The 15,828-nt window shown below is 40.8% G+C and overlaps 1 protein-coding gene and 1 long non-coding RNA gene across 9 annotated transcripts in view; one reads left to right on the top strand and one right to left on the bottom strand.

The window, feature by feature from the left end:
• ARK2N (arkadia (RNF111) N-terminal like PKA signaling regulator 2N) overlaps nucleotides 1-15,828 on the bottom strand; it is a 63,996-nt gene that overhangs the window by 24,632 nt on the left and 23,536 nt on the right. For 7 of the 8 annotated variants that reach the window (XM_081881554.1, XM_081881553.1, XM_081881558.1 and 4 more), the window contains one exon: nucleotides 14,954-15,770. In XM_081881554.1, coding sequence (XP_081737680.1) covers nucleotides 14,954-15,677 — 724 coding nt within the window. In that variant the 5' untranslated portion in view covers nucleotides 15,678-15,770. Of the gene's footprint in view, nucleotides 1-3,763; nucleotides 9,321-14,953; nucleotides 15,771-15,828 lie in introns of those variants that run through there. The other variant, XM_081881560.1, reaches the window with a different exon arrangement.
• LOC309352922 lies at nucleotides 9,302-13,628 on the top strand. The gene is made up of 2 exons (XR_014161483.1): nucleotides 9,302-9,436; nucleotides 9,586-13,628. It is a non-coding gene; the product is annotated as an uncharacterized lncRNA (long non-coding RNA).

Below are 15,828 nucleotides of genomic sequence, written 5' to 3' on the forward strand. Positions count from 1 at the left end.
GATATTGCAGCCATTAATGTTCCAACTCAAAAGTTGCAGAGACATCCTGAATAAATCTGGTTATTTTTCAAGGGGTGGTATCTTGTTCAGAGAATCTTCAGAGTCCAAGGGTGCAGATGCCTCTGGTGTTTCAGGCCCTGGAAGTTGATCAATTCCTTTGTGAAGGTCCTCTCCGTATACGTTCAGAAATTTATCTCTGTCTTCCGATGTTCTGATTTTGATCTTCTTCCCTCTAAAGGTAAAAGATAGTCCTTGAGGAAATTCCCACCTAAAGATGATTGAATTCTTCCTTAATAGTCTTGTCAACTCCAAATAGTCAGATCTAAGATCTAGCAGTTGTTTAGGAATATCCTTGTAGATCTCAATTCTTTTGTCCAAAATGTCCAGTGACTTTCCGTAGTGTAGGCCCAAAATCTTATCCCTTTCCTCCTTTGACCTCAATATTATCAAACAATCTCTGGGCTTCTCTTTCTTTAGAAGTCTTCCGAGCCTAAAAGCTGAAACAATTTTAAAGTCCTTTTCCTCTAAATTCCAAAATTTGGAAAATTCTTTAGTCAGAAACTCAGCTAGGTTGCCTTCTTCCACTTCTGGTATTGCTCTTATCCTTAAATTGCTCTCCCTGTTCCGCAGTTCAAGCATGGACAAATAGGTCTGATGTTCGCCTACTTGCTTGCAAGTAGGGCGACCAAAATTATCAAGGGGATGGAGCAACCTGCCTATGAATAAAAGCAGCAGCATTTGGGACTACTTAAGTTTAGGGACGCGGGTGGCGCTGTGGGTTAAACCACAGAGCCTAGGGCTTGCCGATCAGAAGATCGGCGGTTCGAATCCCCGCAATGGGGTGAGCTCCCATTGCTCAGTCCCTGCTCCTGCCAACCTAGCAGTTTGAAAGCACGTCAAAGTGCAAGTAGATCAATAGGTACCGCTCCGGCGGGAAGGTAAATGGCCTTTCCGTGCGCTGCTCTGGTTCGCCAGAAACGGCTTAGTCATGCTGGCCACATGACCCAGAAGCTGTACACCGGCTCCCTCAGCCAATAAAGCGAGATGAGCGCCGCAACCCCAGAGTCGGTCACGACTGGACCTAATGGTCAGGGGTCCCTTTACCTTTACCTAAGTTTAGGGAAGAGGAAAGTAAGAGGTGACCTGATGGAAGTTTATAAAGCTATTTGTGGCACGGGGAAAGTGGAGCGAGAGAAGTTTTTCTCACTCTTTCATAGCACTAAAACTTGGGGAAGCTGAGGATCGGAAGATTCGGGAGAGATAAAAGAAAGTACTTCTTCACACAGCTAAAATGATGGAACATGCTCCAACAGGAGGTAGTGACGGCCACCAACTTGGATGATTTTTAAAAGGATTGGACAAATCCATGGAAGAAAAGGCTATCAATGGCTACGAGCCATGATGGCTATGCTCTGCCTCTAGTCAAAGGCAGTAATGCTTTTGAATGCCAGCTTCTGGAAGCCATGGTGGCAGGGCGACAGAGTGCTCTTGCACTTGGGATCTGCTTGTGGGCTTCCCAGAGGGATCTGGCTGGTCACTGTGGGAACAGGGCGCCGGAGTAGCGAGCCATTTGCTTGATCCAACTTAGCTCTTCTTAACTCTCATCATAACCGACGACCGGCCATTATGGAAAGCGTTGATGGGGGTGAAGTGCCACAATGTCTGGAGGGTTCCAGATTAGAGAAAGCTAATGCCCAGTGAAATTTACAAAAATAAATCGATAAATACGCTGCTTGAGAAGCAGGGATGTGGAGGGAACGGTGAGATAACATGGGGCATTATAGCTTTGATGCAGGAGATGCAGAGGTAAGTGGCTGCAGAAACCAGAAAGAAGTGAAAAGCGAAAGATGTATGGAACTGAAAGGAGAGGGGAGATGTAAAAGTTTCCCAAGCAGCACTTGAGGCAGTTTAGCTAGATTTTAAAATTAACCTCACAACCCCCCCCCAAAAAAGGGTTGGCTTTATATTTTACATTGTAATAAGAATTTTATTAATAGCTATATTAATTCTAGGTTACAGTAGTTACATTTCTGAATTTATACAGTTTGGCAAGGAATACACATTTATAAATACAGTAAAAGAATAGCATAACCGTATTCTCTCCAAAATCATAAAGTGAAAAGAATTTTAAGAGAAATTAACATTACTTCACCCTTCACTGCACAAAGCTGCTCCTACCCCGTCAAGATCTTTTCACTGGGGTGGGGTGGAGGAATTATGCATTTGATAGAAGTTGCTTATACTTGATTTAAATATTAAAACCCAAACAAAATCATGAAGGTATATGCAACGGGTGATAGCCAATCTTAGTGATAAATCATGTAAGCCCTCTTATTTCTAATCTGTATATAACTCAGTTGGGTATTATCCATTAAGAACCAATTCAAGATAATTATTTCTTTCTCCAAAAAAAAAAAAGTTTACCAAGTAATAGTTTCATGCCATGCAGTAAAGTGGACAGAAAAATAATTTTCTGTAAGCAGTCGTGAGGGGCATGACATGGCATAGCTATGTTGGCACATTGAATTGAAATGTCTAGAGTTGACACAGGCACCTTGAGAAAGTTATGACCTCCCCTCCTCTTGAACCCTAATCTATAAAATGGACATAATCACTTGCTATCATAGCAAAGGGAAAGACAATAAACATGTTGCCATACAAAACAAGTGATTTCTGAGCACAGGCTGTGAAGCTACACTGTACAGCAGTGATGGCCAAACTCGGCCCTCCAGCTGTTTTGGGACTACACCTCCCATCATCCCTAGCTAACAGGACCAGTGGTCAGGGATGATGGGAATTTTAGTCCCAAAACAGCTGGAAGGCCAGGTTTGGCCATCACTGCTGTACAGTATTTCATAATCTACTCAAATCAAAATTACATCAAGGTGACAACAACATGTGTGTGTGAGTGGTGGGGACTGAACAGTCACAGTGTGACTTGCATGTAACCGGTCATTGGGCTGAAAGCAAATGTTTTTCCTAATGGAAGAGATGAGAGTACCTCTTCAAAATTTGTCTCTCAGCTCTCTCTCCTTCTCCTTTCCCTTTTTTTCCCAGAGACAACTGATGCTAAAGCTCAACTAGGTTTAAACACGATTTCACACCCAGCTTGTAATTATTGGTAAAAACCTGACTTCGAGTAGCATTAATATTGGTGCATAGGTAGCAAACACTCTGCAAGTGGCAGCCAAAAGTGGTATTTCTCAGATGTTGCTGGACTACAACTCCCATCATGCTGCACATTACATGCTGCCAAGGGTGGATGAGAGTTGGACCCAAATAACATGGCTCTGCATGAGCTAAATCTGCACTAAATCATGATTAAAGTGGGGGAGGGGGGAAGCAACCAGGGAGCACTAAGGGGGGGGGGGCAAACAGGAACATGTGTGCCCAAAGAACCTCCTGATATCTTAACAGTGGTTAAGAAACTGCAAAATGTAATATCTGGAGGGAGATTTTGATGTGTTTTTCTTTCTGCACTTTGAAGGGTTTCCATAAATAAATTGCTGTCCTAAATTAGAATTTTTTATTTAAAAGACTAAGATAAAAATATATAAATACTAACATCATGAGTTGAGGAGGGAGAGGGGAACTGGTCTATTTAAATTACAAGACATATATTAAAATAATGTAAATCGTATCAAAGATTAGTTTGTCACTCAGAACAAATCTATTCAGCCTGATGAACTGGTTTCAATCTCAAGTTGTTATGAAATGCCTACAAGAGCCATGATGAGGGGTAAGTCCAATGGCACGAATGCCATTATTTTCTTTTTAATGAAGACAATGTACAGCTATTCCACATCGTCAGTATTCAAAATCAGAACATGGGACAGGCCACTCACCCCTGAATCTGTAGCAAGGATAGTCCTGAAACAATGCAACCAAAAAATTATTGTGCAAGTTGAAAATTAGAAGTGTTTTTCTGGGGTTCTGGGGGCATGATCAGCAGGTGCAATCCATATAATTGCTGGACCCTGAACCACCATTTCCTCCTATGGAGAAAAGCTTTAAGGGGTAGCAGGATCTGACAATAGGGCATGTTCATCTAGAAATAAGGCTTCTCACAAATTATTTGGGGTTAAGGTTTACAAGTTGCTCCTTTGGTTCTAATAACACCATCAGGACACATTCCATTTATTGTGCCACTAGTAATTATTGTTTATTTCCCCCATAACTTACAGATTAAAAAAGATGAATGCACAGTTAAATAAATCAAATTGTCAAACCTATGGCAGCTTCATATTCTACTTCGCAGTTGGTGGTAAAGATACCCACTGGTCAGATTGCAGGGGGTTGGTGCATAAAGCTATTATGCATGCTTAAGGGATTTAGAGACAGCTATGAATGTTTGTACAACTTCCTTCCACCCCATTCTTGAGAAGCAAATTCCCTCTTCTTGCCTCAATCATGGGCAAGGAAGGTGTCACCAGCCATACCAGTGGTTAACACAAGCCATGGTTCCTGTTGTACTGGGATCTGAAAGTTGACAAACTGTGGTTAGAATTAACCATGCTTGTAATTAGTAGTAACATTTCCCTTAAGGCAGGCACCCCCAAACTCAGCCCTCCAGGTGTCTTGGGACTACAACTCCCATCACCCCTAGCTAACAGGACCAGTAGTCAGGGATGGTGGGAGTTGTAGTCCCAAAACATCTGGAGGGCCGAGTTTGGGGATGCCTGCCTTAAAGTGTCTGGAGGGAAGGGGATTTACTTCTGAGGAGGGAAGGCACAAACTCTTGCACAGCTGACTCCTGGTCTTTTAACCACAGCTAAGAGGGAGACAGCATTACATCTCCATTGTCTTTCAGTGGTCACCAAATTAAAACCAAACTTGTCTATTGAATAACTCTGTACAGAGTTAAAATAAAAAGTACTGCTTTGACACCAAAGGTATGGTAGCACTGTAGAGAAACCACAGGTTTTTACCAAAAACAAAGGTGATTATGCTTTGCACAGGTAAAGAGTGAACAAAATGCTAAACATGATTATTCATAAACATCAGAAGACCTTTCAGGGTCTTCAGTAAAACTCCCATCTATTAATTTTTGCAAGGGGCTTCTAAGAACAAAATTACAATAAAATTATGCTAACAGGATTATAGCCAGTTACAACTAGTTTCGATCTCAAAACTATTACATTGTGAGGTGCCTATAGCATAACCTGACTCATCTGATCTAGATTCTAAAACACCTGTATCATCCATTTTAAAAATATGCTTTAGAGCATGCTTGAGGCAATGATGTTCTACAAAAAAAGCAGCCCCTGCGTGCTTGGGAAGACCTGTAAAGTTGACATGCAGTTCCGAATATATTTCTAAATGCTTAGATGCCTATCGGTACTAGAAAGGGGTACATACTAACTTCAACAAAATAATCACAATAATTTCTTAATTTTAAAAGTAGGTAAGGACAAATTCATAACGTTTTATTCAAGGCAAAAAAGGAGAGAGGGAAAAGAAAAGGTATTGTCAAGATTATAAAAAATTACTGTTTGAAGTCAATCAAGTTAATGTACACATGGTTTCATATTAGGAAGATATCAAATTTACATCAAAACACTCATATCAAAATTATACAAGGAAAGATTTAACACCAAAATTGCTTTTGAAACCATTCATATTTTCTTTTACATAAAATTACATCCTGCATAGCCTTTCAACTGTCACCCTGAAAATACAGCTTTTTAAAAGCAACGTTTATTCTTAAAAGACATAGTGTAGAAGATAGGGCAGGGAACGCAGGTACATATTTCCAAGTTATTTTACTATCATAAAATCAGTTATGACATTAGAAAAGGGGGAAGGCCAGCGAGCAGGCACACGGCAATAAAAAGACAGGGATCCAAATTATTCTAGGAATGCCCCAAGGTCTTGGAAATGTCTGTTGTCATTTTTGAATGCTTGTCACTGAACAGCACGTCACATTACAGCCTGCTTTCAAAAGTCCCCTCAATTCCACGAGCACTTTGCCATGTGGTACAGGAAGGTGTTGTTAGAGAAACACAGTCCTTGGCCATGAAGAAGCAGTCACCCAGTTCTCTGATGTTGCCAAATGTTTGCAACCTGTAATTTTAGGTCCTAAGCAGTCCTAAGCACAATTACTTGAAAGCTCTATTGAACTTAATGAGACTTATTTCTGAGTAAGCATGTTTAGGCCCACACTGTAAACCTGAAATAGATGCAATGTTGTTTTGACCTTTGTTTGCCTATAACGGAAGGGGTTATGCTGAGCTACTGTACATTGTGCAAGCAACACATATGATTTGCATTTAAAAGCCTAACTGGAGAAGGAAAATGGAAAACTTTCAGTTTCCATTATGAGAACAAAGTTTATCTAACCAGCAACTTTATAAGGGTCATTACTCTACACAAAGCTACTTCCCAGGTGCAGAGTTTACCCCCAACCTGCAAATTACAGTAATTGAAATAATGCTTAGGCATTTTCAACCAGAGGTGTTAGGGATATAGTTCAATTATTCCTTCAAGGCTGGCTTGGAAAATGCTTGAACTGGAACATGGGTTAAAACAATGGCCACAATCCAGAAAGTCATACAATAAGCACCACATACTTAAATTTTTCACATGCTTGTGAATCCCTTAACGCCATTAAATTTACACTTTTAGGAGCTGTAGTCTATTTCACCCAAGGAGTGTGGGGCAGGTAAAATGTGAACGTTCTACCATGTTACTAGCCCCCAAGACCTGGTTTGAATAAGAATGTCTTACACTGCTTCCAGAAGACATACTAGCTTGGGAGAGTCACATGGGGAAGAAAATTTAGAAGCTGAATGCCACCATTGGAAGCCACCATGAATGGCAATCTGTGCACCTTGCAATTCTGACTGGATGCCCAGAAAGTTTCTAATCTCTTAAATGTAATGATGATAAAATGGGAAGAAAGTTAGCTCTTAGGTATACTAGACCAGTGGTGGCTGATATCAATTTGAACTGGCAGAGCCAAAGGCAAGGAGACCAGGGTGGATAAAAAAAATCAAGGATTTAAAAATAATAATAAAAAATTGATTTTTATTTTATTTAAATCAGATTTTTGAATTTAAATCGGATTTTTAGAATGAAATGCTTTTGGAGAAAAAATCTTTCTAAAGATAAGTTTTCTATTTAAGTTACATTATAGGCCGAAGGCTATTCATCAGGAAATAAGGATCTGTTTGAAGTTTTCATGTGCGCTACAACTAAGTCTAAGGGTTTTTTGTTTTTGTTTTAAATTGTTTAACCACATCAGTTAACAAACATGGATACATATGCTATACTGTTATTGCTTTAGTTAAAGAAATTGTTTAAATTGTTATTAAGGAAATGATTAAGTTTCTCCTTCCAATAAAGTACAGCCGAAAAGTTGCCCAAATATAAACAGTTAACTTATTAAACTTCACAACAATGTCATAATTATTTGTCTATGTATTTCTACTTGTATAACCAAATCAGTAATTTTTCATAAAACTCTAAAAACCACCCTGAAAATTTATTATTCCAAAAATGAAACCTTCGTCTGGTTGTAAATATTAAGATTATACCAGCAAGAATATCTTTCTGTAAAAAAATGATTTAAATCAAGTCTTACCGACTAGTGATTTAAATCGATTTGATTTAAATGATATCCTAGAGAAAGCTCAACAACTTGCCCATGAAGGAAACCATCAGTTGGTGGAGCCAGAGGCAATGACAGGCAGAAAAAACAAATTCGTGTTGTCCCCATCCTCCTCTCTCTGCTAGTTATACAATGGCAACACTATGGCCAGGGAGAAGGAAAATGATGGGCACAGCTACTCCCGGGACTGGTTTTAATAAAGAAAGCAGGGAGTTAGGGATTGGCTAAGGTCAGACTTGAAGCTGGTGGAGCAATGCCCCATTTCCTGTAACAGACCGGCCTCCACTGTACTAGACCGATTGACATGTACAACAAACCCTTGCATGGGCTGCTTAAAGAGACTCTCTGGATTGCAGCCAATGTACTTTGTTCTTCCTCCATGGTAGGTCAGATTTTTTTAAAAAAAACAACCACCCTTGACCAATTTTTTTTTTTTTTTTTTACTTCAATACAGGCTTCTGGAGTTTAAATGGAACATGAAAATACAATCTGATCATGTATTAACACACACCAATTACTATTTTTCTGTTTGTGGACAGGTGGCCTAAGTGTTTAAAGCAGTCATGCTGGTACAATAAAAAACTTATTCAACCTCTTTTATTAAAAACGTCAAATTTTCTAGAAGTTAGTGTAACCCAGGGTAGACAGGCCTATTGCTTCTAACTATCTCTCAAATTCCTGTGGTCCTGGGGTAACGTGAGTTTTTACCAAAACATATGCTTCCTAAATGTCACAAACACTTGTGAGAAAAATAAAGGCTAAAGAGGGGCTATGAATACTGGTTTATCAAATCATCTCGTCCATAGACTGGCCAACTTCAATCCAACAGGATCAAAGGAGAAACCCAAAAAATATGGCAAGCAATATATAATCCTGTTTATGATGCACAATCTAGATACTAGCATTTGTTTAAGAAAATATTCACAGGGTATACTGTCTGGTTACATAAGGCTGCTTTCAGTTCCAAATCTGTATTTCCACATATAAACACTTTTGGCATGCAAAAGAAGCATACAAGTGAATACATTGATTGTTCCTACAGTAAGACACACACAAAAAGATCACTAAATTGTATCTTGCCAAGCTTTGGTGATGATAAGCTGGAGAGGAGAAGCATTTTAATGGTAACCTTAAGTACAAATCTGTTGTCTTCAAAAAAATCCAACACTGGCAGTTAAAAAGCCTAAACAAGGAACCAAAAAAACATATATAATACAGCTTTTGCAGTTCAGTAAAGGTCAACAGGAAAAGGTTTGGGAACCATGTTAAGTTTGTGACTGATTCAAGTTGGGTTGTGCGATATTCCCATTTTCAGGAAAGATAGCTGGGAAATTGTTATTTAAAGTTGCAGTGTCGGCATTTTGACAGCTCACATAAGAATTAAAGGGCGGCTGTGGAAGCACTTGGCTATCAGGCACCTGCACAAATACCCCTGCCTGAGTAGCTGGGGAGATTCTTTGGCCAGCTAATGGTACTTTAGGTTCCCTGGGCTCCAACTGCTGCTTGCTTTCTTCATCTGTGTCGAGGCGGGTTAGCTTTTCTATCCACATGCGAAACTTCTCCTCTGTCTGCCTCTGCATCTCGGCAAAGCAGTTCATGGCCTCTTCCAGGACACTGCCTATGCAGTTCCTATCCCATACGGTGCCCCTGTCAAGCAATCCTGGAATTTCCCTGGTCGCTCCTCCAGATCCCCCAGCACGACTGAAGCCAGCTTTAAAGACATTGAGGCCATTGCATAAGACATCATTAAGGAAAAGGTAATCACATCCATACATTAAGGCATGCGAGCACGAACAAGCTACATACTTGCTCTAACTCAGTGGCGTAGTGTGGGTTGTCAGCACCCGGGGCAAGGCAAGTAATTTGCGCCCCCTAACCGGTGGATTTGCGCCCCCTAACCCCCAGATGTTGCGCCCGGTGCGGCCGGCCCCCCCTGCACCCCCCACGCTACGCCACTGCTCTAACTGGTCAGGTAGATAGAATCTCTGAGAAGCACTGAGATACCTGCCCGGTTAAAAGTTCATAAGCCACCACCCCAACATAATTATTTAAATCTTTTGCCTTTCAAAACATTTTTTCAGAAGGTGAAATCAACCCTATTTCTAAGTTTGGTGTCTTCCTCGCTGAACAAAAGCCAAAGCAGTGTAACTTTGTAAGAATCAAAATCTTGTTTTATGAGAATACAACCAACACTCAAATCTAAATTTATGCACACTCAATTTAAGTAAAACGTAAGAATACAAGAGTTGCCGTGCGAGATTAGAGCATAGTCCATCTAGTCCAGCATTCCATTTCCAATATCTGACCTCACAAGCAAGGTACGATGGTGGTGGCTATTCGTGGTTGTTTCTCCACGTCATCTGGTCATCAGATATATCTACTGCCTCTGGGGGTGAAGGTTCTGTTTCTCTCTCAAGGTTACTAGCTTCTGGGAGACCACCATGGATTTGATTTGATGGATTTGAATTATATTAAAATAATCTTATCTTCAACTACTGAGCGCAGAAGGGGAAACACAGAGCAGATTACGCCAAAGAAAAGCACAGGGCTGGATCCAGACCTGCCTGCAGCAGAACTCTAAGTTCCCATGGGTAGAAGGGGCTTTTCAGTAATTCCTCCCTTTTGCCGACAGCCCTCTATGTCCCCACAAAGCAGCTCTGGAGGGTTGAGGTATCCTCCAAAATTGTGTATGGGGTCATATTGGGGGGGGGAGGGGCTGCAGAAGAGGAGAAGCACTGGTGAAAAATGCCTCCCTGTATCCCATTTGCAGGATTAAGTGTGTGGGAGCTCCTGATGGATCAGAGCTTTATCTGTGAATGGAAAGAGCCTTTCCATTCAGAGGGAGATGTCTGAATCCAACCCACAGTCTTTGTTTACTCTGCTTTAAGGAGAAAATCCCAAAACACAAAGACCTGTATATGGACTTTGTGGGTGAAAACATTCCCACAGGGAAAAGTTGCTCTTGCAGATAGTCAGAACCACAACTCAAGGAGAGGATCCCAAACATGCACAAAGAAAACCCTAATTTTGAACTCTGAGCAGCTCATCTAAGTTTGCAGAAACATAATTTTCATTCTGTATTCTAATGGTAGTACGTAGGTCTTCACAAATCTCAGATTTTTTTGCAAAGAATGAGGTGACACAGGTTATGGAAGGTGGATGTGGGCCTGAGAGATGAAACATGAAGCACAAGTGAAGCATGGATAACAGAAGGAAAATCTACAGATAATTTCTAGTAGTGATTAGCAAGTGACCAGCAACACACTAATGGTTTGGGACTTGCCTACATGTTTCCATCTTATTCTCTGCAACTGTGATGTCCAGAATTTATTTTAGAGGGAAATATTACAAGTTTATGAATGTAACTGGGCACCTGTTCTGAAATACTGACAGTGAAAAATACTGGGGCATCTCACTTGATTCTTAAGTCTCTAGCTCAGTGTGCTAGAATATGGGGAGGAGAGACACATAGCTGATGCTATGGGAACCTACCACAAGAATACCATGAGGGGACTACTACTGATAAATTGTAGTGTTTAGGTTAGTTTTTGCATTCTTTTTCAATGGCAAACAATTAAGAGTATGACTTGGCTTTCTCAGGAGGCAGAGGTTAAAATTCTCAAAACCTGAGTATCAGTAGAACTATGCCTACTATCCTTATAGGAATGAAATATCTGGACTTTTATTATGGGATGCATTCTTCTTGAGTTGTTAGAAGCAATATATCTTCACTTACAGTGAAGTCCTTCAATGACTAAAAAGATCAGAGTCAACTAGATATGGAAAGGTCTGTCTTTTGAGCTCTTCTCATAAACCTGGCATTCTATAATAACAGCAGCTGCTTTTGAAGGGAAATTCAGATTTCTTCTCCAGGGCAATGTCTACCAGAAGGAAATTCTGGGCTATCTTCTATCCTCCTCTCTTCCAGGATGACAAGAGGGGCAAAGGGGCGTTTCCTTCTGTTCGGAACACAGAAGAAGTGCACTAATATGCCATGATTTACAAGATTACAATTCCACAGCCAGAGCTTTGGCTCTAGACTTATACCCATTACAAATACAACTAACTGCAAACTGTAGGCTTTTATCCATGTTTCCAGCTGGGTGGGGCAGGGTTCTTCCCTCCCCCTCTGTAGCACCAGCACTGGAACTACACCTTGGGTTTGTCCTGCTTGCCACTGGCAAAAAGGACAAGAGGTAGTTGAACCCTACTAACACGGCTGAGGGTGAACTTTCAAAACAGCTTGCAGCAATGGTAGATTAAAGAAAGATATTAATCTCCAACTTACAAGAAGGACATATGGTATGGTAGCTATAGAGGGGCAGGCAGAAACCTTTGTGCATGATTATGGTTTTTAGGCAATTGTCACTCCCATTCAATTTCCAAATGACACTGTCAGTGAGTTCATTTTTGCAGCTCTGGATAAAATAGCTTTCTCAAATTTAAAATATAATTATACTCAAAACTTCACTGTAGCAGGCCCCAATCAGATCTACCCTCTGCAGGTCCCCAAACCTAGATTTTATTAAGAGATGGAAAACTATTCAATACAAACAACTTAATGCTTATGCAAACTCACACTGATATAGATATTTTAATGGTGGCTAGGTCTTATCTTTACAAAGGTTGCCTCAACATTTTTAAGGGATAAAAAGAAATCCATATGCACGTAACTTAAAGAAGGCAAATACTTGGCCTCCACAACCCCACATGCGTGTTTTTTGCACTATTTTTTCCAAAAACAGGTTACTTTAGGGTTATGATACATTATTTACTCTCCTGTTTACTAGCAAAACTAAAATGTAAACAAGCAGGTACAGCTTATGTACTTTTCACTTCGCTCTTCCAATTTCCCATTTTGGTGTTTCTTGCCTTCCTTAAAATTGAGAAACTCTCACCTAGCCTTAAAAAAGAGTGCTAAGATGTATTGCAAGTTCCTGAAACTATGTGTGTGCTCATGAGCACTCACCTGGAATTCCAGCTTTCAATCCTTGACTTATTTTTTCCCCTAAAACAGAAATGCAACAGAAACAAAATCCTGCCCCTACTTAAACTGACAATCACACTTTCAAAAGAACCACATTTATATAGGTTTTATATTTCTATAACAAGCAAGGCAAAGGCACCGAGGGAGGAGTGATCCACACTTTTAAAGACTTAATTGCTTTGCTTCATACTATGCGCCAAACAACCAATATATCCACAGTGAAACATGCCAGAGAGAAGCACTGTTAATGGAGGGCATATCACACTATTATTGTGTGGAGGCTGTGATGATGTAAAGCTTGCTACTCTTCCATATCCTTCAGCAGAGAGAAGCTAACTTAAGGGCTTGTCTATATACAAACATTTGAACAAGGTGGCCCCTGCCATTGTCCGGTGTCCCATCAGAGAAGGTTTAGACAGCAGAGATTCTGCCTTACAGAAGAGACTGTTCTAGAGATCCCCTTACTTGATAGGAAGCCCAGGCTACACCTCTATCTCCATTGTGTCTACAATGTCTGCCAGTACTTTACATTTGCACAGAACTGCACACGGGCATCAAATCAATGGAATAAGATAGCCTGCCATGCAGTCAGATTCTGTTAGCACTACACCAGACTAGCAAAGACCCACCAAAAACCTGTTGTGGGTGTAATAAAAGATTCCCTGTTCAAAACTAGTGTGATATGAAAAAGGGCTAGCCTAGATATTTAGTATAAGGCAGCTTCCTATGTACCCTGAGTCAGAAAACTGGCCCATCTAAGCTCAGTACTGTCAATACATACTGGTAATGGCTCTCTAGGATTAGACAGCAAGGCATTCCCTGGTAGAGATTGAATCTGGGACCTTCTGCATGCAAAACAGATCTTCTACCCATGAGCTATGGCCCTTCTTCCCAGTATGCCAGTTTTTTACATGTAGCCAGCATTTTATGTGGAAAACTATGCCATGTCCATGGTATGAAATGGTACAGTCCAGCAACAGAGCCAGTCTGCTTGGGATTAGTCCCTTTCACCTAAGATTGTACACAATCTTTTTTTTAAAAAAACGCTATGTCCAGAGCAAAGCCTTAGTTTGTTCACTGATATGGCATCTCACTTGGCACTGCTGCAGTGCAACTTCCATTTATTTTAACGGGTTTGGGCAGAAAGCTCATGATATCCAAAGTGACATGGAGGCTGGGCAACTAAAAGCCCTGGCAAACTACATTCATAAGCAACTGTAAAACCCAAAGTGCTGTGCAAAGGCAGAATCCATCAAACTTTAAAAGGTTACCACTGGCAGAAAGAATACTTGAAGGGTCAAGCTGCACACACAGCATTGTAGTTTTCCTTTTAAGTCTTCCCACATCGTATATAAATAGTTTTACTGAGGACACAGGTTTTAATTACAAAACTTATCTCTCTCATGCAAAGAAACAAATGTTATGTTCACCCATAAAAGATCGGCAAACCAAAAGCTTTTTAAATAGTATTTTATTTTAAGGTTGCTATAAAATGCAGTTATTTTGAGTACCATATGCCAAGTAGAAGATACATATTCCTCCTCATGCTATTTGGGATAAAGGAATAATGCAGGCCTTAACAAATGGAAAGCTGTCCAAAATGCACCTTCCAATATTTGATCATAAGAATGGCCCCAATATTTGATTGTAAGAATGGCCAAGATATTTCACCTCTCAGTCACACAATATGGATGCAGCAGGAAAAATGATATTAGTAATTGCGCAATCCATGCAACAGAGGACATTGAAACCCTCTGGCTTCTGAAACTGAGGGGTAGTGTGGAGGCTATTAATTTGCAATCTAAGTGCAAAATATTCCTCATATAGGTTCCAAAGTAACCAGCTCACCTAATTGTAACACACAACGAAGCTGAACCAGTTTATCATGCACTAAAATGAAGTTGGAAAGTGCACCATTAAATTCAGTATTGGAGAGAACGTGACCTTCTCCAACAGCAAAACTATGCCCCATGGTGTTTCAGATGCAGATACAGGAACAGTTGCAGTATTTTAAAAGAATAATCCATTTGTAATAAAATAGCTTCAAACTAGGCTGTTTTAAATACGTCTGTCTAAGCCACACTGATGTTAACTAGTGAGGGCAGAAAGCAGGGTCTGGAACTCAACTCACCATTACCAGTTTTTTAAATTTTCAATTCTGCAAATAAGAACATTCAAAAACCCCAGGACCCACCTTTAAAACATTTCACATACTGCAGCCCTCCAATTTACATAGAGTTGCAGTTCTCCTAGTTTATTATTTCTATTTTCTCAAGTGTCGCTCCTCTAAATTTAGCAGGACAGCTGAGAAATGATGGTAGGAGCTTTACCAGTTCAGTTTAAAAAACATCCTCTACCTGGTATCTCTGCAGTGATTGTCTTGCTGCTCCCTGAAACTTCTTCATCATCATCTGATGAACTCGTGCTTGAGTCACAGGTCAGGTCACTATCACTGGTACTGCTGTCCTGCAGCAGGTTGTATTTCTTGCGGGCAGCTGCCTCCCGTTTCTGCCTCAATAACCGAATTCTCTCTTTGTGCTTTTGGCTCCGATGACCTTTGACCTTAGCGACACGACCATTCTGCTTATCACTAGACTGCCGGTTTTTCTTTGCAGCCATTGTTGAGGTTTCACTCTCCGACCTTGACCGCCTGGATTTCCTCCCAACAGTAGACCCTGATACCGCAGAAGCATCTCCTTCTATAGTTGCTTCAGCTTGGCTGGGCTCGTTCTCTTCTGCGGAAGACAGAGTGTCTGAATCAGCCAAGTGCCCACTGGAAGAAGGGGACAGCATGCAATGGTTGGAAGAGTCACTCTCATAAACACGGCCAGCTGTTGGTTTGTCACTTTCTGTTGATGCTAGCTGAGATTCTGACGAGTCTCGTCTCAGTTCCATCAGCAAGCATGGCATTGAGGCAAGCACTGTCGAATCCTCCACAGCAGCTCCGCTCTCTTTCTGGGCATGCATTTCTAGTTCTACAGGTCCCTCTTCACACAGAGCTGCTTCTTGTTTTTCTGGGAGTTTTGATGGAACCTCTGGGTCAATGAGTTCTTCTACTTTGTCTGCTGCCTCCATCTTCATTTCAAAATTTTAAGTCTCTCCTGGTCTCAAAGCATGGATCACAGAGTCTAGCGGACAGCGCAAATTAGCCAAGGGCTTCAGGAGGAAAGCAATCTGCAGGAGAACACACAGAACAAATGAACAGGTTTGGCAGTGACACAGTAGCAAAATT

The sequence above is a fragment of the Podarcis erhardii genome, assembly GCF_964252035.2.
Source record: "Podarcis erhardii genome assembly, chromosome: 11".
Taxonomy (NCBI): Eukaryota; Metazoa; Chordata; class Lepidosauria; order Squamata; family Lacertidae; genus Podarcis; species Podarcis erhardii.